The sequence below is a fragment of the Scardinius erythrophthalmus genome (assembly GCF_964197995.2).
Source record: "Scardinius erythrophthalmus genome assembly, chromosome: 2".
Lineage (NCBI taxonomy): Eukaryota > Metazoa > Chordata > Actinopteri > Cypriniformes > Leuciscidae > Scardinius > Scardinius erythrophthalmus.
In genome coordinates, this window is record NC_138222.1 from 28968134 (window position 1) to 28995166 (window position 27033).

Consider the following 27033-nt stretch of genomic DNA (forward strand, 5'->3'; position numbering starts at 1 on the left):
AGTGATGCATCTACTGTAATACAGGGGAAACATTTCTAGTAGTCGAGCTGAAGCTTTCATTTTTTTTGTGTGTTATAAGTGGCAGTTCTGTGCTGGGACTTTTTATTTTTAATGTGTTGCCGAGTGGTCGATGCAATTGTGGAAAACGACAGCAGCAATATTCTCTCTAGCACACAGCTCTCTACACACTTTTCTGTGGCTCGCAAAACATCCTAGTGAAATTACTAAATGCAAACAAATGTGTCTCAACTCTTGTCATAAAACCAATGCCATTGAGTGCAGCTGACGTTTAAAAGCTTTTCCAGTTGGTGTGGATTGATTCCCTGAGGGGGGACGGCTGCTGCTCTCCTGCCCTCTTCTCAACCCCATGGTGGAGAGAAGAGTGGAAAGCAGTGATGTGTGACAGACAGCCAGGGATTATAGTCTCAGTGTTCCCCCAATTTCAAATGAGTCTGTTAGAGAATGTTATGATGTGCCATGGTCAAATTGATCACCATGTCATCCATATAGACCACAAACACTTTGTTGGTACAAAAAAATCTTCTGTCTGTTGCACTAGCACATAAAACTGCCTTTAACATCTCCCAACATTTTTTTCCCTCTTTCCCTAAGGGAGTTTTCCTTACCACAATATGTATTGTGAAAATCGCTATACAAATAAAAACCGGCTTGACTCAGCAGCCACAAAGGTCATCATAGCATATGTGAACAACCTCAAAGGTTAGAGGTAGACAACACACAGTGCAAAATAAACAACATCTACAACATTCAAAATTCATACAGCAACATACAGTACAATAATACATTTCCCCAGCTAATAAAAGCTAATGCTCAGCATAAACATCTTCAAAACACATCTTCAAAATCGAATCATTACACTAGTGTTCAGAAGTTTGTGGTTGGTAAGATTTTTAAAGTGTTTGATGCTCACCGATGGCGGCATTTATTTAATAAAAAATACTGTAAAAAATAAATAAATAATAATAATATTTTTAAATGTAATTTAATCTTGTGATGGTAAGCTGAATTTTCAGCACCATTACTACGGTCTTCAGTGTCACATGATCCTTCAGAAATCATTATAATATGCTGATTTGCTGCTCAATAAACATTTCTTATTTTTATAAATGTTGTAAACAGTTGTGCTGCTTAAAACACTGATACATTTTAATGAACATCATACATAAATTTACTGTAACTATTGATCAATGTAATGCATCTTTGCTGAATAAAGTATTAATTTACTCACTTATGAACTTTAATCAATTCTGGAACAGACATTTTTATTACTAACTCATACTGTACATTAAAGGAAACTTGCAAACTTGAAAAAGTTACAGAAAGTATCACACTATTCATACTTTTTCAGTGAATATCTGATTAAAAAAAAGTGAGAGTAAACGGCACAATTTACCTTATTATATTTAGAGATGATCTCAGCACGTTCCTCTGCTATCAGCACCTCTATGTCCTTCTTCATGTCAATATCTAGAAATACAGCACATAAAAAACAATTAATGACAAGGAGAAAAAAAGAATACTGACAAAAGCTGAACAGTCTGGAAGACAGATACGTTAAGTTTTATTTAGGGGCTATATGTTTGTAAAGATCAGTATTAAAAAGGGTACATTTTAAGGTTAGGAATCGAAAATGGATTCCAGTTCTGGAATTGGATACTTAAGGTCAGGAATCGGAAATTTGTAATGAAAAGACACAAAAGATGTTTGACTAAATGTTTTTACTTAAAGAAAATTGAATTGGAAAAGATAAGCAGAATCAGAATCGCTAAAATTCAAATGATACCCAACCCTATAGTCACTTTACCCTATGAGGACGGCTCAGTAATACAGAACCAAACCTAGACTGCTCATGAGCGCAACATATTCATCATTTAGACTGAGGAACTGGTCCAAAATCAGATCTTTTTGGCACTTGGCAACCTGAGCGCTCATAATGTTTTTAAGATCCTGTTGGTCATATAAAGGCCTTGACTGTCTCAGAAACATTATCCCCATGGGAACCTCAGAGCCACAGGAAGGGAACAAAGATTCCCGCCAGGCTTCAGCTGTCTGAGAGTGCTGTGTGTCTGCTGAGTCTGTCACACACACAAAAAATAGAAACTGACAAACACAGTCACCCACCCTAGGACACAGCGTTGCATGGCTTGCCATCATATGTCATATTCAATATTTCGATCCCATCACCAAAACATACCATCTGGCATATAAATCTTCAATAAGCAGGAGAGACAAAAACACAGTAAAGTATTTCTCTTAATGACAAGTCACTTAACCCTCATACCCAAATTAACAAAACAACAAGCGCATCCGTTTCGTTTGTACAGTATCATTGATGACATTTCCAGATGTATTTAGACAGGACACTCGTAAATAATATACCATAATGATTTTTATCACTATGGCCTTCTCTTCTGCCCCTTTCCCAATTTTTCCATCACTCTCATTGTTTCTTCAACTTGAAGCTTATTCCAATCATAGAGCTGATAAGTGCTGACGCAAGTACAAGTGAACAGAGAAGCTGATCTATGTGTTTCATAAATAAATTATAGCAAGTGGTTAAAGGCATCATCAGGAACAATAATGGTTTGAGAGAGAGTATGCTTAGATGACTTTAAAACTAGCAGAACTACAGGAAATAATTATGTGCCTGTGAATCTTTTACTACTCAATGAGAAAATAATTTACTCCAAAACCCATACCACAGTTTGTAAAACTAAAGGAAAGCAAAAGACTTTACTAAGCATTTTTGTTCAGCCTACTGGCATTATATTACATTGTATATCCTCTCACTAAAATCACTCTCTATGTCAGTTTTATAAATGGTTTAAAAGGGCAGCTGAGGTTGTCCAGATCATGGCTTAGCCATAAGAAATATTAAAAACATGTCAGATTATATAATGCAACACAACACTTTAGTGTAAAGGTAGTGCTCTGCAAAACTCCTCCCAAAGCCTTCAAATAATCCAAACAATATTTACAGAGAAACAATAAAGAGCTTACGCCACAAAAACAATATGCCATTTAATGTCACATTTCCTCAGGAAAGTCATTCAAAGTTCACAGATCATTAGTTAGCTAGAAAAAAAGAGAGGAGCATTTTGATTTTATATATTAATTTAATGTAGACTATGTTTGAATAAATCAAGCATCACAATTTTTTTAATTACAGATACAGTTTGAATGTTATATTAAATTGGAGTAAAAATAATTTTGGTGTTTCAATAAAAAAAATTATTATCAGTTTTGTGAATTCTTGTTAACCCATACACAAAATAGTCACCTTCAAAGAGACTGATCTGAAATCTGGATAAGATGGCCTGATCCCAAACTTACATAAACCAAGATGATAATCTGCCAAACACCCTAATCCACATCCCTAAGGATAAGTGCAGAAATCCTTCCTTCTCCTGAGGAAAGCAGTGTCGTCATCTGCCACCTTTGCAGCAAGCAGCAAAGGCTTAGGTTATGCAATATGTGATTAAACCCCAGATTATAACCCTCAAGATTGTCATTCTGACAGTACAAGTGCTCGGTCTAATCCAAAATACCAAATTCATTATAACATATGTTTTCAGTTATTTATACAACCTCTGATGCACAAACTTGGACATATCAAGTTTCGGGTCTTTCAACAGACACCCTCTTCCAGGCGACCCAAATGAGTTTAATCAAGCCTTGGCCTGTGTCCAAGTGGCATTTCACTATCCCCCCATGTCACCCCTTTTCAGCCATAGCCATTTTTATGCATTCTTTGCAGCCTCCATGCTGTTGCTGATGGCTCTTCTCCGGCTTGCACCAGTTATTCCCAGCATTCAATAAGCCTTGCTGAAGGAAGGACCTGCAAATCTTCAGCAACTCACCTCCACTGTAATCCACCTGGTTTTCCACCCATTCCAGCAGCAGGTCTCCAGCAGTCCTTCATACTTCTGCCCTTTTTCTCTCCTGTGCCTCTTCCATCCTCTCCTCCCAAGGCACAGTTATAGCTCCAGTAGGATAAGCTGTTGACTCCAAGACCAATATGATGTCTGGTCTAAGCATGGACTGGGTGATTTGATTTGTGCTGGAATTTTCAGCTGTCTATCCAGGTCAACTGACATCACCCAGTCCATGCTTAGACCAGACATCATATTGGTCTTGGAGTCAACAGCTTATCCTACTGGAGCTAACTGTGCCTCTTCCATCCTCTCCTCCCAAGGCACAGTTAGCTCCAGTAGGATAAGCTGTTGACTCCAAGACCAATATGATGTCTGGTCTAAGCATGGACTGGGTGATTTGATTTGTGCTGGAATTTTCAGCTGTCTATCCAGGTCAACTGTCATCACCCAGTCTTGTGCTGTGTAGAGCAAGCCACCAGGGTTGTTTTTGCAATCATCCTGGCTGAAGTGTTGGCGCTTCTGCTCTCATTAATCCCCCTGCTGATTGCCTCAGCTAAGGTCTTGAGGACTTGATCGTGTCACCAGCGATAACGGCCATTGCCCAGGAGCAACTGCTCAAGATGTGTTCAAGAGAGCCTGCCTATCAGGGTGCATGCTAGAGTTTCTACCTTGCCAAACAGGTTGGGAGGACATTGTACACCCCTTGAATCAAAACCTTGATTCTCTGAGGGTTCCATTTGCAGATATCCAGCCAGAAAACCTTCCACTCCATTGTCTGCTCCAACTTCATCCTGACACCCAGTTTCTTCATTGCTACAACCCTGCTTTCTTGCTTGTTCTTCCTCTATTGAAGCATTCGATTCTTTCTAAACGCGCTTGCATAACGGTCTGAAACTATTCAGATTCGTTCGGACCGCTCTGTCACTGAATAATCTGAAGCAGTTTCTCGATCAGTACAGTAACAACAAATAGCGCTGTTTTCAGTTGTTTCACTAGTTGTTTCAGTACAGCCCAGCACAGAGTTGCGTTTACTCCCGGTCCCGGACACTATTATTAAACAGCATTGTGACAACCAGTGGGAAGCGTTTCAATTCGACAGACACCTCTCTGTTACAAACCACAAATCACTCGATGATTTAACTACTATTAAATCGGATGAAACAGCCTCAACATTGTTCTCAGCCTCAACATCTGATGAAGAAAGCAGGAGAAACATTGTGCCATGAACAAAATTTATGTAGAATACTTTAAATCCCCTAATCACCACCCTTACAAACATTTACCATGCATGTACTGTAGTAATGTACCATGGTTTGGGCAGAAATGTGTAATATTTATATTGAATATGTTATAGTCATTTATATTGCATTAGATTTATTAGATGGGTAGAGGAAAATATCATTCATTTTTGTTATGCAATTATGTCAGTTTCTTTGTGAAGGTGCGTACAGTTTTTAACCTGGTCTAATCTGTTGGGCTGTCACAGAGACTTAACCTAGCTTTATTTTCATTTCTTACATTTACCATTGCCTAATAGAATAAAGTGAGTCATTTTCGCTGTATGCCTTAGGCCACATCATACTTTTTTCCCCTGATGTCCACTTAAAATGCACCAAGAATAGTAGTAATAATGTTTTAGATAACTATTTTCCACTTTTTCATTAACCCTATAGTTAAAGAGGCAAGTGTTTTTGTTGTTGCTGATATGCCTTTACAATGTATGTAAATTTATTATTTTACCTGTGTAGCATACACACAATTTTGATTCTTCCTCAATGTATTAAAAACATCTCCTACTAAGAAAATATTATAATTGAAATACTGTATTTTCATTGAATGGTGGCACATCATCAAATCCCTGCAAAATCCCACAAGTCATCTGCACAAGTCATCTGCAAATGCATTTACATGGCCTCTCATTGTGAGGTATCAGCAATGCAACAGCAGATGCTTTCTCAGGGGCTTGAGGACTGTTTGATTGATACGATAGATGACAGTCCCCAAAAGGAGGGACAAGAGTCAATCAGAAGAACCTGGATCCAATATTATTTAAATAATCTTGAATATAACATGGTGATGTGGAAACTATCTGCTTTTTTTAAGCTTGGGCTGCTGCGTTTGACTTGAGAATGAACGAAGAAAAACTGATTTAGTAGCTCTGTTGGTCGGTGTTCGTACCATCCCTGTTTCAAAGAGAGAGAGAAATGGATGCCTTACTGGACACATTGATGAGCAAGCATTTCATACAGACCCATCAGCTGACAGTACTGAAAAGACTTACATTCTGCTGGTTTTATTACTTATAGATCATTCTAATATCAGTAGGGATACTGCAATGACTGAGAATTGTTTATAGTACACTATTTCTAAATATTGTACAATATGGAAAATATGGCAAAACCATGGGCCTGTATCCCCTTCATACTCATTTAATTTTTTTGTGAAGCTTCAATAAGATTCCACCCTAAGCTCATTTGAAAAACTTACCTATACATACAATTCACTGCAGTTTCCAGCTGAAAAGAACATTAGAGACAGTAAAAAAATCATTCATAACATCTGTTGAAACAACAGAATCCAGTGTGTAAAATTTTATAGAAAATCTTAAAAAAGGGGGCACTAAACCAAATGGATTTTGCATAAACTGCCTGCCCCCCAAAAAATAAAAAAAACATTTGTGATCCACGCAATTTCTTCCTGTTATCAAACACGGAATGAAAAGGGGTTTAACAGAGGCAAGTTCCTCAATTCACTGGATCAAGCAGTTTAGTTTCAGTTATTTCTGAGAAACAAGCATGGCAGAAATTAGGCCAATACATTGTGTTCTTGTTTGAATGGAGACTGGGTGGGGTTTGTATTTGATCACTTGTGTCAGTGTAAAAAAAAAAGCCTGTTTAATTCATCTGGACTTTCCATTTTAGGCCTGACTGCTGTAAATTCTATTTAAATAAACTCTATTTATGAGTCAAATACAAGGGAAAATGTTGACCTGCGGGCATAGATCTTATACAAGGTGCCATAAATAGCCATTTCTCTAGAGAGCAGGAGTCTAACGGTTGGCTCTCTAATTGTTTCAGCTCTCACTAGTATATGGAATGACAGGCCTTTCTGCTGAAAATCTTCCCAGCTGGATGTGGAACTCCACGCCTGACCTAGAAATCACTGCCCATTGCCCTCTAAAAATATGGACACTAAGGATAGAATAGAGTCTCACAAAATCTGAAGCATGTTTTATGGCAGTGCAGATTTTATGTTAAGTTAAAAAGTTCAAACACCAATTTAAATAATGTAACATTATATAATAACTGATTGATGTCATCAACAAACATTAAGGTTCATATTCATATTCTGCTGTACATTACATAATGAAATAATGTTTGATATTGTATTGACAGTTATTATAAAATGTCCCTTTGGAATATGTTTCAGTGATGTCACAGTAATGGTGATTTTGTTGTTCACTCAAATGAAGAATATTGGCGAATGAACACAAATGCACACCATGACTTGCGTATGACAGTAAACATGAGTGAATAAATGTGGGCTAAAGCTCTGAATTATTCATGTGTGCTGAATGAGGGCTATGTTTGTTGGCAAGCATACATAATATGAGGTATTCAGCATTTTTAAACAGCAATATGCATGCATGGCATTTGAGCTTATTTGACATCTTCCAGAACAGTTTAAAATGAAAAGATTTACTCATTATTCTTGATATGTGTCAAATAATAAACAAATAATTTAACAAACAATTTGCCATCGCTATTAGTTATTATCATACGGTCTCAATAAATAATCTTAAACGTCAAAAGCATGTCATAATTTTATTTGAGAAATGTGTTTTTGATAAAAAGCTGGCAGGAGTTTATACAAGGTAGTTCTTTCAAAGCTTGTCAAAAAATCATTGTGTTTGTTTGGCAGGGGCTCAACACAAAAAAAAGGGCTTCAAGTGGAATAGATCTCATTCTCGAGTCATTCTCAAAACATTGCACTACACCTTCTAAACTAATTTCAAAGTGTGACATCAGGCCTTATTGGCCAGGCTACTGGGTGTACATGGAAATATGAGTATAGCATTGTTATGACAAAAAAAAAGTTCACTTTATGCTAAAAAAACAACAACAATGAGGTCAAGGTTTAAACAAGCCAAGTCTGGGCGGTATGACACTTTTTGTTTGAGGAAAGAGTTGTAATTTGGATGGGATTAAATAAGCATCTAGTTCTGCTCTGTTGACATTTACTGTTCCGACGTAAAAGGGAGAAGCTCAACATTTGGAGCTGGGGAGAGTAACAGTCGTGTGGGGGAGAACAGTTGTCAATGTTCGTGCCGGGACAACTGGCATCAATTGCACCGCCATCTGGGTGGGCCGTCGCTGCCTCGTACTAGCTAGCTCACAGATGTAGAGCACTTCAACACACTGAGAGAGCCTTGTCCTGGCTAAGAGTCTTCACACTCACAGTGGGGGCAACACTGAGACCAACCATTAATGTGGCAAGTTGTTTAGTCAATGTACATTAGTTCTGTGCTGTTGTTTTATTTGAGCACAAGCATATGGCAGTGACAAGTGACAACATCTGAGTAACTGATGAGTAACAGTATGCTGGAATGTAGGGCTGCACACAATTTTGATGAAAAATGGGAAATGCGATAACTTGTTATTCCATATGCGATATGATAATGCTTTTAGTATAATTAAATTTAAATTATGTTAAGATTTTAATTTATTTATTATATTCTAAATATGAATAAAAACTGAAAATGATACAACCAACATTTTTCTCATTCTATTTTTTTTAGAGAAGAAAGCCACCCTAACTTACGTTGGCTGAGAGAGCTCAACGCGCTGCAACAGAAGAAAACACATGCAAATAGAAAAACACCAGCAAATTAAAGGAGAACTCCGGTCAATTTTAACATTGAGCTCATTTTTTTGTACATTTGGAGTGGTCAATACAGAGAACAACGACAAAAATCGGTGTTGCCTACACCGAGTTATTCTATTTTTAAAATTTGCACCCTGTTGACTTCAATGGGGCAAGTACTAAACCTGCTTTTAGCCTCTTAACATCCTTGATTACAAGTGCACAGAAAATGTGAGTGATTCCTTCAGAGTGAACACGAGTGAATCTGACTGCAGTAGATGTGAAAGATATGTATAAAAATTATGTTATTTAAAGGGGACATATCATGCTAAATGCACTTTTTTAGCCCTTAAATGCATTTTGTTGTATATTTGGAGTGTTTAGAAGTACAGAAAAGATGAAATTATTCTCTTCAGGTGCTTCGTTGATATCTTTATATTCTGTTTTGGTCATATTTTTCAACCTGTTCCGATTTTTCTGTTATCTATGACGTTTTGTGAACTATCACGTCACAGTATTTGCAGCGGAACTGCCAAATAAGGACATTGACTTCCGGCCAAACACTTCGAGCGATCCGCCATTATTATTTCTCGCTGCAATTTTGTAGTCCAAGCTAAAGGATGCAGAAGTTACGAGAGGGTAAGTTAAAATTATCGGTTGTTGGATGTAGTAACCCACACGCTTCATTACACCGTCTAATGTAGATGAACTGCCGCGCTTGTGGCGCATGTTTAACTAAAAGAACGAGCAGAGAGAGAGACCCGGTCTCGCGCGCGCTCGCACTCTCTCTCGGAGCCAGGCGAAAGTGTAAACAAGACATCACCGTCTCCAAACTAGACGCTGTCTTGCTCTCTCTCCCTCGCACATATTAATCAAAATAAATCGACACGGTGGTAAAAGGTCGGAAGACCAAAGTTTCATGTATAAATACAGTAACACACCATTGCGATACATCCATATGAAGACGTTGTTCTGCAGGTTCGTCGTCTTCATTTTCATTTCGCTCCGGCTCCAACTCTGGCTCGAACATCTAAGGCTGGCTGGACAAGTCGTCCGTTGTTGACATTTTATTAATAACGTGTGAATAAAAAGTTTCTGTGCCGCTAGATAATCCTATCTCTGCTATCAGACTACAAAAATGGCCGAACGGGGTGGAGTTGAACCTCTGCAACCTGGAGAGGGGGCGGGGTATGAAGTGTCTCAATTGTATTTAAAGAGACCGCACCAAAACGAGTTGATCTCAGAAGCACCTCAGAAAAGGGGTAAAAAAGGGGCCCGTGGAGCTATAATAATGAGGAATTCAGACCCAAGCATTGCAGTTCCGCTTTATATAGACCACAAATGTATGATTTATATGTAAAAAGGAACAATTTAAAAGCATGATATGTCTCCTTTAAGCCAGTGCAAATACCTGTTTACATCCTGTTTTCGGTTGAAGTCCAAAGTAGTCGATTACCGAGTTCACGCGCGTGATCATAGGTAACTAAACCTATGCGCGTGAACTCGGCAATCGACTACTTTGGACTACATAAAAAGTAAGTGTCATCTTAACGTCAGTGTAAACCAGGGGGGTTAGGGTTTCAGGTCTACATTAGGTTTATTTAACAACAGAAATTGAATAATCAATTGTAAAAAATAAAAAAAATATTTACTGTATGAATTAAATATACTTGAATCTTATTGAAGCTACAAAAGTTATTCACTCAAGAACACACAGAGGGAAGCAGGTTCATAAGGCTGCGGTCTAGGGATGTAACGATTCACTCAACTCACAATGCGATACAATTCACGATACTGGTTTCACTATAAGATTTTTTCACAATTTATTTTTACAAAATTAGATGTAAGACAAAATATAAATGAAAAAGTATCATTTTATTTCTCAGACAAAATGCTGCACATGTCTTTGTAAAACTGAAATATATTTTATGTCAAATAATAAAACAGTTTAATTTTTTTTTTTATCCCCAAAAAGTCCCTCCAAAGAGATCTTCCAATGCTGTTTTCTCTGGAGGAGGATGTTTCAGCTCAGTCTGTCTGTCTGTCTGGCCACTGGCTCCTTCTTCACCCTCATCCTGCGCAGAGGAATAGCAGAAACTAAAAGAATAAGTAAAATTTAAGTACAACAGCAACCCTGTTTCACATAGTTTTAAAGGCAAGATTGTAATATTATTTGTTATAATTTGTATCATTACACTTGCAAGAGTTAGAAACCAGAACACATTTAGAAAAATATGCCATAATAATCAACAAATTAAAAAAAAAATTTTTTTACACATTTAGAGAAAGGGATAGTAAAATAAATACAACACCTGGTTCTGCAAAAGCACAGCTTTCTCCTTCAGTCTTCTTTGGAATACACCCTCGTGCTGGTCTTTCTCTCATAGCCTCATATCTTTTGACATGAAAACATTGATGCACCTTGCCAATTAATATCTTTTACATGCAAACGGAGGTGACTGGAGCATCTTACTGTGGTGACTATTAGTCTTCGGAAAGTCGAAATAACGCCACACCTCCGATTTGAATGAGTCAACGTCAACATCTATGCTTGCCATCGCTATGTTTGCTAAACGCTCGCTCTGCTCCGCCCCAGTGTGCACGCACCGTCCATAACGCTAGCTACAACTTGCTTGCTGCTATTGTGCCTGTAAAGCAAGGTCTAAGTATACAGCTTTAGCGCCCATGCTGTTTAAAACATGTATTGCAATTTGTTTAACATATCAACCGATTTTTATCGATTTTCAACCGGCTTGGAGTGAATCGTTACATCCCCCTGTCACTTTACAGCTGCACGGGTCCAATATATTGTTACACACATGCTTTCTTTCTCAACTGTTTACCCCACTTAAGACATAACTGACTGTGTTTACGTGAATACTCACCAAGATGGACATTTTGACATAATTTTGTGTGTATTTGGCCCCTTAAGCTGCGGAAGAGAACTGAAATCGGGATTATGCTTCCAGTGTGCATGAGTAGGCCCTACTTTGCTTATTGCACCTTACAACATTAAGCATGTCACATGTATGTAATGGTCATGTGTACAGTCTATTCTTGGCTGTCTGTGTCGACCTAAAACTTAGACTTAGAAACTTCGAAATATTGCCCTACTGGAATAAACCAGATCCCAGATATACACAAAGTACTAATTAAAAAAACAAACAAATTTTATAATCTGAACAACTCCCCATTAAGGTCTGAGGAAAAAATATATATCTTTGATGGAAAAGCAAATCCTGGAGAGGAAAAACTAATAAGAATCTAAAACCTGAAGTATGCCAAAACAAAACATGTGGTAACACTTCAAGTGGTTGAAGGAAGGAAATGTGCAATACCTACAGTCATATAAACTGAAATAAAAAAATTAAAATATGTCTCATGTTGGAGCCATGGCCAAGTGATTAATGCAATGCTCTATGTAAATGCAATATTAGAACAACTTGCTTCTGCACAAAATGTGCATACACAAGTGAACTTGAACTTAAATAACACGTTCAGCAGAATCTGGTGTTCACTATTTTCTCCTAACTGAGATAATGTCTTAAGAATATGAATAATAAGTTGAAGCGCATGCATGGGCTAAATGTATATGCGTAACAGCTCAAGCTAATTAAATGTTGTCATAGACTCTATGCCATAGAGTTTCCAAAGGCTTAATTTGTGCCATACTATACAGGTGACTTAAAAATAGCAATGTTGAACAAGGGTTGAATAATTATGACAGCTGAGCTGTATTACAAAAAAAAAATGAAAAAATCCTACATTTAAAATATTACAGTACTTTATATTTTATTTAACATTGCTCTGGATCTTTTTACTTTTGTAAATGATTACAGTCTCTGGGGGGTTGTTGAATTATTTATTGTTATAAATTTTTTTCATTTATTTTTTATTTTTTAGTTAATTTCTTAGATCAAATATTAAACCCTCCTAATGCATTAATGAACTGTATTCACTTTTTGCATTCCAGGGTCTGTTTGGACCTGGTGGAACATAAGTTTATAAAACAGTATTTATGAAACCTACATATTCTTTTTATAACAAAACAACACCAAAATATCAATATTACTCAATTATCAATATTTCAAACAAAATACATTTATTTTACTTGCATAAACTTTTACTTTCATATGAAAAAATTATGTCAAACAGCGTTTTAAACTTTTCTTTTCCAAACCCTCTTTCCTTTTTCAAATGTAAATTCTTTGGTCTATGAACTTCTGCTCTACAAACACATTAAGAGATTAATTGGTTTGCCATTTTATTTTGATTTCAGAATTATTTTGTGTTCATTTATAAACAAAATGCAGCCCCAATGGGAAGGAAATGAGTGTGTGTAAGAGGCTATGTATGCTATGTATATAGGCTATGTATATAAAATAAATGTATTTTACAGAAGTAATTTGAGACTAATCTAACTAATAGAGATATACAGTATAGCCTATATGTAGCCCCGCCCCTTTTCTAGCGCTGCGCTCATTGTCTTTTTTCTTCCGGTTTGTATTTTCACTGCGATCTTACATATTTATGAATGAATGGCTTGTTTTAAAATCTTCCCGGTCTATTGACATTTGTTAAGACATCTGCTTTAAACATTACAATGCGCATGATAACTTTAGTTAACTCTACAATAAGTAAATCCACTTCACCAGCTAATTAGGCTACTCTTGGACAGCGATGCCATAGAAATATAACGCGACCGCAAAAATGGAAGTTCAAAGACAATAATGTATTCTAAAGTGGCTGCACGCTTGTTTGTCTGGCGCATATAAGATATACATGAGAATTTTTTTTTCTCATATATATCTATATTTTTCTCATATATATCTATATTTTTCTCATATATATATATATATATATATATATATATATATATATATATATATATATATATATATATATATATATATATATATATATATATATATATATATATGAGAAAAAAAAAAAAAAAGCCCAGCATAATTTCATGTCAATCATGTGTAAAACAACAGTTCAATTTCGGGTCAAAACGGACCCGGATGCAAATGGTCTAACAATTTAGTTTAAATAGTTATATCTCTTACATTTTTTTGGTTAAGAAAAAATAATAAGTTATGTGTATTTCAACTTTTTTTTCAAATTTTGATTTTTATTTATTTTTTTATTTATGTACCTCTGCTTGGTCAAGATGGACCCAAATGCATGGTTAAAATGTTAAATAAATGCATGATGTACTGAATTAGTCATTTTGTTGAATAATTGTGAGCTCAATATTGACCAAAATAATTGTGATTATGATTTTTGCGAACAGGCCTAATACATCTTATAAGATATTTCTTAAAACTCCACAGTTGCTACAAAGATTTTCTCAGTAGTCTCAAAAGTAAGAAGGAAACCCTGAGAGTAAGTTGATTAGTGATCTAGGTTTTTTTTTTTTTTTTTTTTTTTTGCTTCACCTTGTACAGTGTCACCTTGTGTGAGATCGATAGAGCACTAGTGATCACCTTGGTAAATGAAAAAAGATAGTCGTAGCCTAGCAGCCAATGCATTGAGCTATGTTGCTCATTCAGGTGATGCAAGTTTGCGTCTGGTTGTTTAAGTCAGGAAGAAGATTCATTTCAGATCCTTCTCCCTTGTCATTTCCTGTCCCACTTCTCTACTGTAGCTCACAATACAATAGGGAAAAGACCAAAAATAAAACTTAAAAGAAAGACTTGAGATTGAGGTAGCTCATTTAGATAAACCTCAGTGATGAGAGATGTTTTTAATGTCACTGTAACAAGTAACCACTGAATGATAAAGCTGTACCCACATGGGGCTGAATAAAAAGCTTATTATGCAATAAAAAAGAAAAAACAGATTAAATTATTGTTCTTGAGCTGATTTATAAGAATAACTAATCCCTATGACATCAACAAAGACCAGCAGAAGATAATAGTCTAGTCTCAGCGTCAGACGGCACACCCACAGACCTCCCTCAATCCATTCACTGACTGTCTAAATAATACATATTTCACTCAAAAAAGACTGAAATTACCAATTTAAACCTGGAAACAAAGTAGTATTAAGTGTTCTGCCCATTTACATTCACACGTATGCATGTACTGTAAATGTATGTAAATGAGGAATTGTGTTGAATAATAGTCCACACTCTTTTTTTTTTTTCAGAATAACATGCAGTGAGGTCCAGACATTATGCCGGAGTCAAAAGTCTGGCTATGCACAAGCACACCTATCACTAAACAGTTTATTTGTCTGCCAGATGAGCAGTGTTTATGTTCAGTGGCTCAGCCATCCATAAACAGAGCCAAAGCAGTGTGTTAAACTGGTGTGCATGTCCATGTCTGAAGCGTTGAGCGTTCATCTCAGGATTTGTAAGACTGGACACAGTTCTGAAATCTCTCCTCTGAACATCAGTGAAAAGGTGCATCCCATATTTTAAAACAATATCAGAAAATGAATTAAAAGATTATAAACAGCATGCACTAACACAGATTTACACAACACTCTTAAAAATAAATGTGCCAAATGGGGGTTTTCACAACGAGTCCATAGAAGAACCATTTTTGTTTCCCCAAAGAACCTTTCAGTCAACAGCTCCTAAAAGAAGCTTTTTTTTTCCTTCTAACTGTGAAAAAATATATTTTTCCACTATAAGAACCTTTTGTGGAATGGAAATGATCCATGGATGATAAATGTTCTTCATGGAACCATAGAAGCCCATAAAGTACCTTCATTTTTAAGAGTGAGGGTTGGAATTGAGACTGTGAGAACAGAAATGTGGGATTTTTTTAGAGGCTATTTCTCTCTGACCTACAATTAAAAGTCTACAGACCCGTATGAAGGCTAAATAACTGTGAAATACAGCCAGAGAAGCCCACCCAAAAGCTTACACACAGATCTATCACTGGCCTACTTCCATTTACTGAACATCTGTGTGTGGAAATGCAAAAGCTGCATGATTTACCCCTAAATTTGTGTGTTTGTGTGTGGGAAGAGAGAAAGAGAAACACTGGCCATGTTTACATGCACATCAATTTCTGATTAATGTTAAAACTATTTTAAAAGAAGAAGAAGAAGAAGAAGAAGAAAAATAAGTTTAGGCTACATGCTTCACAGCTACTGTAATATTCTTGTATGCATGTATCAGCATTATCTAAATGAAAGACTTGCATGTTATTTTTTTTCTCTCTTGCTATTTACTATGCTGTATATTTATAGATTTTTTTTAATATAATTTTTGTAAAGATATATTTATTGGGAATATACATTCAAATGTGAAATCATTCACTTTAATCAAAACAATTAACAAGATATTGGATAAAAATTCTCAATAAAAGTCTAGTGAATTGCAAAATGTAGGCCATTAGAATCTAGATCTACAATTATAGGTCATATTTTTTATGCTTGTAAAATGTTAGTTAATGTTATCTTCACAGTCCACACCAAACAACGTGTTTCATTTATAAATTAGCTTCTTGCTGTCTGTATTAATATTCCTCAGAAATACTTTTTAAATCACACAAATGTGAGAGCAAAATCTTTAGTGGCCTATCTCAAGAACTCAAGAAACAGCAGTTTAATAATAGGCTAATATTCTGATTATAGAGGTATATTCCAATAGCAGTAAAGCAGAATAAAGGAACCTGTATATGTAAGCACTAAATCCAAAATAGTATAATAAAAGTGCATAATGGTCATTGAAAAAGATGAAATGGATTATTCGAAATGCAGAATCAAAAGGCATGCATCAAAGATGTGTCTAGATTAAAACATGGAGATTCCATCACCGAATCACCTGAACTGAGCCAGAATGAAGGACGCATTTCAGAGGTGTGATGCAGAGAGAATGTTTGTAAACAGCTTCAGTTTAAATCCGCTGAAAGTGGCGGGTTCTCGCTGCTTTCTTCTGCATTTTCATTCACTGGTTCTTAGAATAACTAGCAATTGTAACGTTACGTGTATTTTGAAAACAGGCGACAAGACACAAATAACCGAGATGTTGATGCTACATATAGTGGGTTTCAAATCGCTCTCACTCCAGCTGCAAAATACATTCTAATGAGAATCACTTAAAATGACATTCCGTTGTGTCCTTGCAGTTCTTTTTGTGTAATGGATCTTGCATAATATCACTGTTATGCTATGCAACATCCAGTAACAGTAAGAATGGTGAACCAGATGCCATGATATCGAATACATAAATAAAATGCGGATAAAGGGAAAAATCATTACCGTTTATTGTGAAGACTCTTCATTCCTTCGTCGCTGAAAACATGGGAGGTAAAGCGAAGCGAATAGCTAAAATCCCGTGGCGAATACAATAGCTTCATCTAAAAGCATTGAGAGCAACGCAAGGCAGCACGTCAGAGCGCACAGACTGTAGAAGCCTGTGCAGTTAGATCCTGGCTGGCAGCTGGTCACGTGACCTGCCAGTAAACCCAGGGAAAGATTGAACCGTTGGCAGGTCTGGTCACGTGACCTGCTGCCAACTATGGAAATGATGACCGTTCATTACACTAAGCAAACGCAGCTCTTCACCTTTGTGTTGGAGAATGTTATACAAACTCGTTTGTCTTGAGTCTTAATGTAGCTTAACAGTAACATATGTATAAACTGTGAATTTAAACTAAGGCCTTAGACTGAAAGATGTAAGAGGTGTATGAGGTAATTGACAAATGTCAATATGTGAAATTAAGCACTTGTAAATATTTGTTTAAAACTGAAATGCCATTGTTAGTAACACTTTCTCTTCCACGTTCGGTTCAAATATAAAACAATATAACCTTCCAAATAATTCAGGGTATGGGATGTTTGGGTGGATCATGACTGGATGGACGAACAGACAGATTATTTTTTTAATAATTTCACACACAGTCCATATTCAAAATCGTTGTCAACAAAGAGTGAAAAGAGAAACAATTGTGCCCTCTGTTGGTGATTGCGTTATAATGTATCTGCTGTGGGTTTGACCCTTGACCTCATGCAAGTAGGCCTACCCCAGAGTACAGTCCATAAACATAATAAATACATATGTCAACGCGTCAAGATTGCGCTGTAAACAAATGCAAGTAAATGGGTGAGCTGCGGTTTTTCTGGATAAAAACAAAAATAACGTTTACATGTATCAACCGATTTCAGTGGTTTGTAGGCCTACGTGGTGTACAAAAAGTTCCATCTCTAGTTATTTAAAATCTCGATAGTTAGACTTATAAAATATTTTTTTATAAGGAATTGTCAAAGCTCAGGCTTGTCATGTATTTGGCTTTTTATTCTTGGATACTAATTGTGAAGACCCCATACTGAGATATAATTAAATTTTCACATTAAATGAAATAAAGTTTTCTTACTGTGGAAAAAGCATTTTCTGTCTTTAACCCGATTTTAGCTTTTCTTGTGCTTAGAATTGACCGCCATTGAGAAAATGAAACAAATCAGCAAATACAAATCACACCGGCAGGCTGCTTTCTGTATTTTTATAGCACTAAAATGATAGATACTTACAGATAGATACTCCAAATATACAATAACAAAGATAACTGATGGATTCTTTATGTTAATACATATGATATGGTACAACTACAGTGCAATGCAAATAGTAAATATAAGATAAAGTGAGAAGTAATAGTAAATAGTTAGTGTAGTCAATAAAATAAAAATAAACAGTATACAGCAAATAAAATAGTAATGAATGGTATAATTATATAATATCATAAGTACAATAATATAATAATAACAGATTGATAATAGCATATAGTTTATGTATAATACTATAATAATAGCAATAGAATATGAAATATCAATGACAGAATATAGACAATAAAAAAAACAAGTTAAAGGGGCTATATGTAGTTTTTCTGAATCCTTTTTTTATTGCCTGTGAGGAGAAGAGGTTGTAATCTCACATTAAAATGATCCACTTGGCGGGTTTTCCTATTACCTCTGAAAGCAAGTATAGCTGGGTTTCAGTCACGTGATTATTATGACGCGCGAAGGCGGGGCGATCTCAGATGGAGGGCAGGAAGTAAACATGGAGAATACGTCTATGGAGGAAACCGTTGCGGAGTGTCCGTATTGTACATTTATCAGATTTTTTTGACCGTCCGTTTACACATTCTTTCAACTCTAACGTTAACCCATATCCGATTCATGTGTTTACACTTGCCATACTATCTGAAACATCGCGCATGCTTAAACGGTTAAATTCTCTTGCACAGATGGGCGGACGCGAAATATGCTGGATGCTCTGCGATATATGCGAAGTTCGCCAAACATCATCATGATTATGAGGCGAAGGAGGACGAAAAGTGCCATCGTTGCACATATGCTTCAGTTATTATGTGTGAAAGAGATCTCATGACTGGTGGGAGCATATTGTGTTTAAATATTGGCTTTAACCGCGGAGACATTGCCTAACGTAATGCCTCGCGATCTGCCTGTTTACATGACAGTCGCAGTGGCAAATATCCGATTTATTTCCACATATGAATGAGGCCTGAAACCGTTCTCGAAATATCTGAATGCATGCGTTTTTTTCCCCTGTTTACACTCATAAAACACATCCGATCTGTCTCACATAAGAGCAAAAAATCGGAATTGGATCACATTTCACTGACAGTGTAAACGAGGTAAATGAGCATTTAACAACAACCTAATGCTATATAAACACAGACACAAAAAACACGTTGGCTAGCTAACATACCTCCGACGAAGTGATCGTTGCAGACTCGGGCATTAACAGACTCTGCTCCTCCCGACCGCAGATGTAACTTGCGTTAAAAATCCACTTTTTACGGCATTGTTCTGTGAGCTTTTTACATTTCTCACCTTTATGAGTGACAATCTTAGGTACTCTATAAAAACCCTTTCCCTTTTCTCGATTAGAATGATTGGAGCAGCCGTAAACTACACAATACACTGGCATTTTTTCAGACAGCAGATTCAGCTATTTCACTTCCTGCCCTCCATCTGAGTTCCGCGCTCTAGCCATGCAGCAGCGTGACGTCATGTGAAAACAACCTATTCCTATTTCTATGTGAAGGCTCCGGGTCGGATTTACCGCGAAATCCAGTGACGTGACTGAGACCTGCATGCGCGCTCCTGAGCCTCTCGCCTCGTCTACTGACTTTGCACTCAACAGCGACGACACTGCAACGTATGACATGGAGTCTGCTAACACTAAGAAACGACCTGCTCCCAGCACAACACAGACTCCAACACAAACTCCACATAATGATAAAAAAACAAAAAAAAGTTTTATCTGCTGAAGCTTGTCAGGCCAAACGTGAATCGGATCAACTTCGGACGAAAACACGGATCAACATCGGCAGGGCTTTTGAATCATGGAGAAACCTCCGCTTTGTATTGGTTGCAATCTGAAACATTACCGCCAGAGGCCGCTGAAAACTACATATAGCCCCTTTAAATAGTGACTAGCGAATAGTACAATCATTTATCAGCATAACTATAATAGATTGATAATCGCAAGAGGTATAATATTAAAATAGCAATAATAATAATAATAATAGTAATAGTAATAATAATAATAGCAAATACAATGTTATATCAATTACAGAATAATATAGGCAATAATACAAATAGTAAATTAAATAGTGACTATAGGCCTACCTACCCGAAACGAGTACTTGTCATAAAAGTCGGTTTTAAGAAAATATAGATTAATATTTAGATTTCAGGAAATTTACTTTATTATATAAAATATAATATTTAAGCTAAAACTATAATATAAATCATGTCAACTCATGTCTCAACTTTCACATCTATTTTAGTCTGACTGACTCCGGTGGCCAACTAACATTACTATTACTGATTATATAATGACCAAATACAACCAGAAACAAATGTTCAGTCTTTTGTGGCGATTTGTACAGCCCCAAGCAGCACACGAAGCAGGCATTTTTCTCAATTCCCATTATGAAAGTTATGGGAAAGTTGCCTTCCGCAATATGGCAGCGCCGTTGACGTATCCAGCGGCCAATAGGGCGTCTATGTATGTATTATGTCTATGGTACAGTCTGCTTGATGGGGTGGTGTGACATTTGGGCTACTTTTATTGGTTTATGATAGGCTACATCAATCATAAACCAATAAAAGTTTTTTTTTTTTCCAAATATAGTTTTGACAAGTGGTTTTATTTAAACATTGTGTTAAATTAGGCCTACTATTTTAATAGCCTGACTAGGCTATATTATTTAGTGATGTTTTACATTTCATCACAATGTTTCACACAGTTTTATGAGTTTAATGCAGTTAGGTGTTTATGTTGCAATTTTCACTGAATAGGACCCCACCTAGAGCCATCGTCATGTGATAAATAAAAATATTAATCAAAGTAAAGACCATTTTTGCAGCTACATTTTTGTACTACCTTCTCTTAAAGGTTCATGTAACTTTTTTTTGTTTCAAAATGAACTAAATTTAAATAATGACTCAATACATCATAAATCCTTCTTCCAAAATGTGTTTTTGTCTTTCCCTGATTATGGTAAGCCTATTACAGTATAAGTGCTTATGTTTTAGACCTAAAGGGATGTTTTTCTAGAGAAATCAATCAAAATCAAAAACATCAATCGCCCATGTGTGTCTGGTCAGGGAGAAAAGTTTCTCTGGCTGCTTTAATGAGTGCATGGTGCTGGCATTGAGTTGCCACAATGAGAGAGAAAGGTTGACATGCATGGAGCAGCTAAATCTTGAACCTCCAGGGAATCACCCGTTTTAAAAAGCAAAAAACAAAATTCTGAACAAAGGAGAGTTTGCTGGCAAAAAGAGAATTTGACAAAGTTTGTAATAAAACGAGAATGAACATCGGCTTGGGTTCTCGAAAATGGCGAGAACAGATCAGATGGGATTTTAAATGCTTTAAAAGTGTTTTATTACTCTACAGGTGAGTATAAGGTATTTTATTAAACAGATAAATTGCCATGTGTAGTTCTCTAACATAGTTCATTGTAAAGCATTATCTATCGTAAGAGGTAATTTCACTGTGGGCTGTTGTAGCGCTGTGGAATTTCTTTTCAACTAAGTATTGTTTCTATTAATATGAATAGCAACTTCTTCAGCTAGTCAGCTTGAGATCCTTTCCATCTAAACTGGTTACTGTATATCTCTTAAGCCTATACAGTGAATGTTTTATGAGCAGTAGGATAACCATTTACATCCGCACAGTCACGCAAAGCCGAAGCACAACCAAAACAATGTTCAAAATGCATTTATTTTTGTTTTTAACCGCTAGAGGGGTTACATATACCATTAAAGAAAATCTGTATAATCTTACCTGTAGCCACTAGGGGTGTAACGATACCCTCATGTCACAATTCGATATATATATCACGATACTGAACTCAAGATACGTTATTATCGCAATACTCTAAGACATATGTTAAAAGATTTGTAAGAGCCATTATGCTCTATTTAAATGTCTGTTGTAGTTCCACTGGAGAACACTGGGTGGAGTATGGGTTTAGGGTATATAGGTAATCGGAGAGCAAGAGACGTTAGGTGTAATGGGGAAGCAAACAATGTTTGACCAGAGCCCGTCTACGGAGAGCCTGCCCACTCCCTATTAAGTACTATTGTACCGAATTTTGGTTGTAGTTCCACCAGAGTTCAACTGGGGGTGATCGCCCATGAGTGCAAAATGAATGGGAGTCTATGGGGCTAGACGGCTAAATTTGTCTCTTTCACCCGACTGCCGTTGAGAAATCTCAGATTTGATTGTAGGTTTTGCCAGTTCAACATGGGTTATAGGTCGAAAGTTGAATGAACGAGTACTTATGTCCTTTCGATTTCGTACAGGTTGAGTTGTTGTTGCCCATAACACGCTAGCATTTTGCTAATGAATGCTGATTGGTCAGTGAAGGACTGATTACGACCAGAGATACCACTTGATGGCATCGTGGCATCCGAAGCGGGACCAGAAACAAACAAAACAAAAACTCTTCTAGCACGTGTATTTACGTCAGGTGTGTTGTCGATGCCTCGAGAGAAAAGAAAGTGCAGAGCGCGAAAGCACCAGAGTGACTGAAGGATTGCCGTAAAGAAGTATCCCTGGTCGTACGAAGTGTATGACGTCATTGACACTTTAAAAGACTTTTTAAAGCAAATAAGTGACTCTAAAAAATCTAACACCCTGCAATATGTAATTTCTTTGCATCTCCTTTCGAATACAACATTCAAATTACTAGACAAAAAATTATATCCTGAGAAAAGTGGATTTTGAGTGCTATAGCGCCATACCTCCATTCATTCTGCACTCGTCCTGTGAGCGCCCTCATATGGAACCAGAGTGGAACTGCAACCAGTTCAGAAGCCGGAAGTTTACTGAGAGTGAAACTTCTCCCCTTATTAGACATTCTCTGGTTTGACCGTGTCAGGATCATGTAAGGACATGCTAACTGGTGATTGCAATGTGTTTGAGCATCAGAACTGAGACAAATAAAGAAGATAAATGCAGTACTGGACTGGAAGTGTATTTGTTTGGAACCACGCATCAGATAGCCCTACAAACACCTCTAAGTGACAATATGGTCATTTGTCGCTACAAGGTTAACAACAAATGTACTGTTGATTAAAATGCTAAATGTGGTATTACATTGGCGGTGGAAATGCAAAGGCTTGGTGACACCACAATAAAAATATTTTGAACCTCAAAATACAGAATTATTTTAGATAAATATGCTTGCACTCTGTCACTGACTATATATTTAAAATAATGTAACTTTTTACTGGTAACATAAGACATTTGGCATTATCAGGACCCACAAATATTCCTCCATTGCATTATTACATTATATAATTCAACATTATATATAGTAATTTAATGTAGTACTGACACTAAAACTCAGTCATATATATATGTACTTTTCTATACACAGTATAGATTGTCACTATCCATGATACATATTGTTGCATTTTTGCATTGCGATATATTGTGACAATATATTGTTACACCCATATAGCTACTGCTCTTGCAGTTTCTCTCATTGGTTCAATTCTTTTTCTCAAAACTATAAGTTTAAATCTCTGAAAACTTAGTTTCTTGTTCACACTAGATTTTAACTTCTTATTTATTTAAGCAAATTGCATGTGTTTTGGGATAAAAGAGCAAGTGCAATTGTTTACAAATTGCATAGTAATTAAATTCACATGATTTGCTGATCAAAAATGATAAACCTTCTTTAATTGTGTGAGCCATGCATGCAAAAAGATCCATTTAGTTATCAAAATCTGTCAGACATATATGTATATTCCATATCTATGACATGGAATGTTTTCTGTTTACATATAACACACACACACACTCCATATATGTAATTTTTTTATACTGTACAATCTGTATATTCTGTCCCCTTACACTAACCCTACCCCTAAACATACCCATCACAGAAAACTTTCTGCATTTTTAAAAAAAAAAAAAAAACTAATTCTGTATGATTTATAACGTTGTTTCTTCATGGTCCCCACAGTGACACGAGTCCCCATGAATCTGTGTGCATTCAGATGGAAGCCCCCACCAGGATAGAAAAACATGTAGGCCTATGCATTTGCACTCAAACTCTCTCTCACACACACACACACACACACACACACAGTTTTTCTACCGTAACACTTTAATCGATTGCTCATGCCTTGCTGCTGGTTTGTGTCTGTAAGCTTTCTGTTTTGAATCTCTATTATCATTCCTTGTTTTTATTTGCTAAATTTAACTTACTCTTCAACATATATAAGATATTGTCTAATATTGCCTATCACATTAATCTGACATCACTAGCTTTTAAATAAATTGTTATCGCTAGCACAACACGCTAGTATCTCGCTAGCCTGTTAACCTGCCATCCGTGCTTGCCATCTTTTTTTTCTTGCGTGCACTCGTGCCTTTTATGAGTCTATCAAACAACTGTGGTGAGTAGGATCAGTCAACAAACACGGTGAGTACACTTGCACTTTGTGTCACATTTATAGTATATCATTCTCTGTCAGCAATGAGGGATTTAAATGTGATAAATGCAGGGAGATAGTCAGGCTGACGGAGAAGATTTCAGAACTAGAGACACGCATCCAAAATTTCATCAGGATAGTAAGAGTGCAAGGGTTTTAGATACTGCTTTGGATGCGACTAGCTTAGTGAACTCTGTACATTGTTCGGTTCCGGCTGTAGAGCCCGTGCAGCAAAGTAATAGAATTCATAGACAATTGGAAAAGTTTTTGGGGCAGACCTGGCCTGTTGAGATGGTATTCATCTCTCCTGGGATGGTGCTGCTCTTGTTGGTGATTTTAAAATGCATGTACATAATGAAAAATATGCATTAGGATTGGCATTTGAAAGAAATTCTGAACTCTATTGGAGCTCAACACGTGTCAGGATCTACTCATTGTCATAATAGTAAACCATGTTTGTAGGAAAGTCAAATCAAATCTGAAATGTTTTCGTTTTATTAGAGGAGAGTTGTCACATCATGCGGCTTTATTGTTTATGCATGCATTGGTTTTTTCACATTTGTCATACTGTATTACAGCATGGTCACAAACATCAGTGTCCACTCTGAAACCAGTTACTTCCCTATATAAACAGGCAATTAAGATATTTGACAAGAAACCAATGAGATGGCATCATTGTGATATCATACAAAAGCACAAGCTTTTTACTTTTGAAAATTTTGTAAATTTTAGTATTTTGAAATTGACTTTTAAATGTTTGAACAACTGTGTGTCACCACTTTTCTCTGGTCTCATGCAGAGGCGTCAGGGCTCTCTTAGACCTTCCACCAGAGCCTCAGTTAGTGGGGATTGTGTGTTCCCAAAGTTCAGAAAATCTTTTGGACAGTCTAGCTTCTCCTTCAGAGAGGCTACACTATGGAACTCTCTCCCCACTGGATTCAAACTGCAGAACAATATTAGAATCTTTACCAGAGAGCTCAAACAGTGGCTTAAATTGGGCCAAAGTTGTTCCCATGTGTAATATGTGTCTTGCTTTGTTTAACAATGTGTTTTATCTGTTGTAAAAGCCCCTATGGACAGGTGTTGAAAATTAGCACATGTGCTATAACACTTTAAACAATGCATCTGGTTTGTCCAATGTTATTGCTATGTCCATATTAAAAAAATAAATAAAAATAAAATAATCATACTCTAGATCCAATATTATCACATTCTACAGCAGATCAATAACATCTCAGATAATTATCTAGTCTCGTGTATACTCCATCTAGCCGACTCTGTGTTACAAATATGTTAGACCTATCACTACTGCCACTAAAGATTGCTTTATTAATAATATTCCTGATCAGTTTCATCTCATCAGCATATCAGATAGCTTATAAGAACTCGATATTGCGACAGAAACTTTTGACTCTCTCTTTTCCAGCACTTTAGTCACAGTTGCTCCTTTGCGCTTAAAGAAAATTAAAGAAAATAGTATTTCATGGAAAGACAGCACGTTTGCGGACAGCCTTAAAAGCTGCTAGATCTGCTTATTTTTCAACCCTATTAGAAGAAAATAAACAAAACCCTAGGTATTTATTTGAAACAATGGCTAAATTAATGAAAAATAAACCCCAGACGTTTCCAAGCAGCACAGCAGAAATGACTTTATGAACTTCTACCAGAAAGACTCGGGAGAATTATTTCAACAAATCGTACATTGACAGCTCAGCAAGCTTATAATATACAAGGTCATTTGGCGTAGGCCCCGTCCGTAGTGCATAATCCGAGGGTATCGGATCTGCAATTCCTGCCTGAAGATGAAGGCAGGGGCGCAGCCGACCCCCCGGGGAGGTATGGACAGGACCATCCTGGTGGTGGTGGGGAGGATGGGGGTAATCGTCGCTTCAGTATCTGCGAACTCAAACATGTGTAAGTACCGCTTTTATACAGTGAGCATAAGAATATGATTGGATAGAAGTGAAGGCAATAGGTGACGTAGTAATTGAGTCTTTCCGGCAGAACTTATGCTAAAGCTTTCATTTCTTTACTTACAAGATTGATAATATCAGGGAGTAAATTATAACTATGCGTCTACTGCAGTATCGCATCAGGCAGTGCATTGTAGTCTCCTTGAGGAAAAATTTGATTCATTCATTGCTATATGAGAGGAAGAATTTTCTAAACTCGAAAAAATCATCTAAATCGACAACATGTATGTGTGATCCATTTGCAGATTATCTTTAATAATCAAGATCAGGGTCAAACAGGCAGTGTTCAAACAACAGTGGCAGGAATATCAGAGGCAGAGCAGAAACAGAAACGATACCGGACAAGAGTCAGGGCAGGC

The 27033-nt window shown here is 36.6% G+C and overlaps 1 protein-coding gene across 1 annotated transcript in view; it reads right to left on the reverse strand.

Annotated features, from left to right (window-relative positions):
• Positions 1–17136, reverse strand: part of LOC308682651 (USP6 N-terminal-like protein) — a 29018-nt gene extending 11882 nt beyond the window's left edge. Inside the window, exons 1-2 of the mRNA XM_081352507.1 lie at positions 16980–17136; positions 1415–1488 (exon numbers count right to left, since the gene is read on the reverse strand). Coding sequence (XP_081208633.1) covers positions 1415–1480 — 66 coding nt within the window. The 5' untranslated portion in view covers positions 1481–1488; positions 16980–17136. The remainder of the gene's footprint in view (positions 1–1414; positions 1489–16979) is intronic.
• Between the last annotated feature and the right edge of the window lie 9897 nt (positions 17137–27033).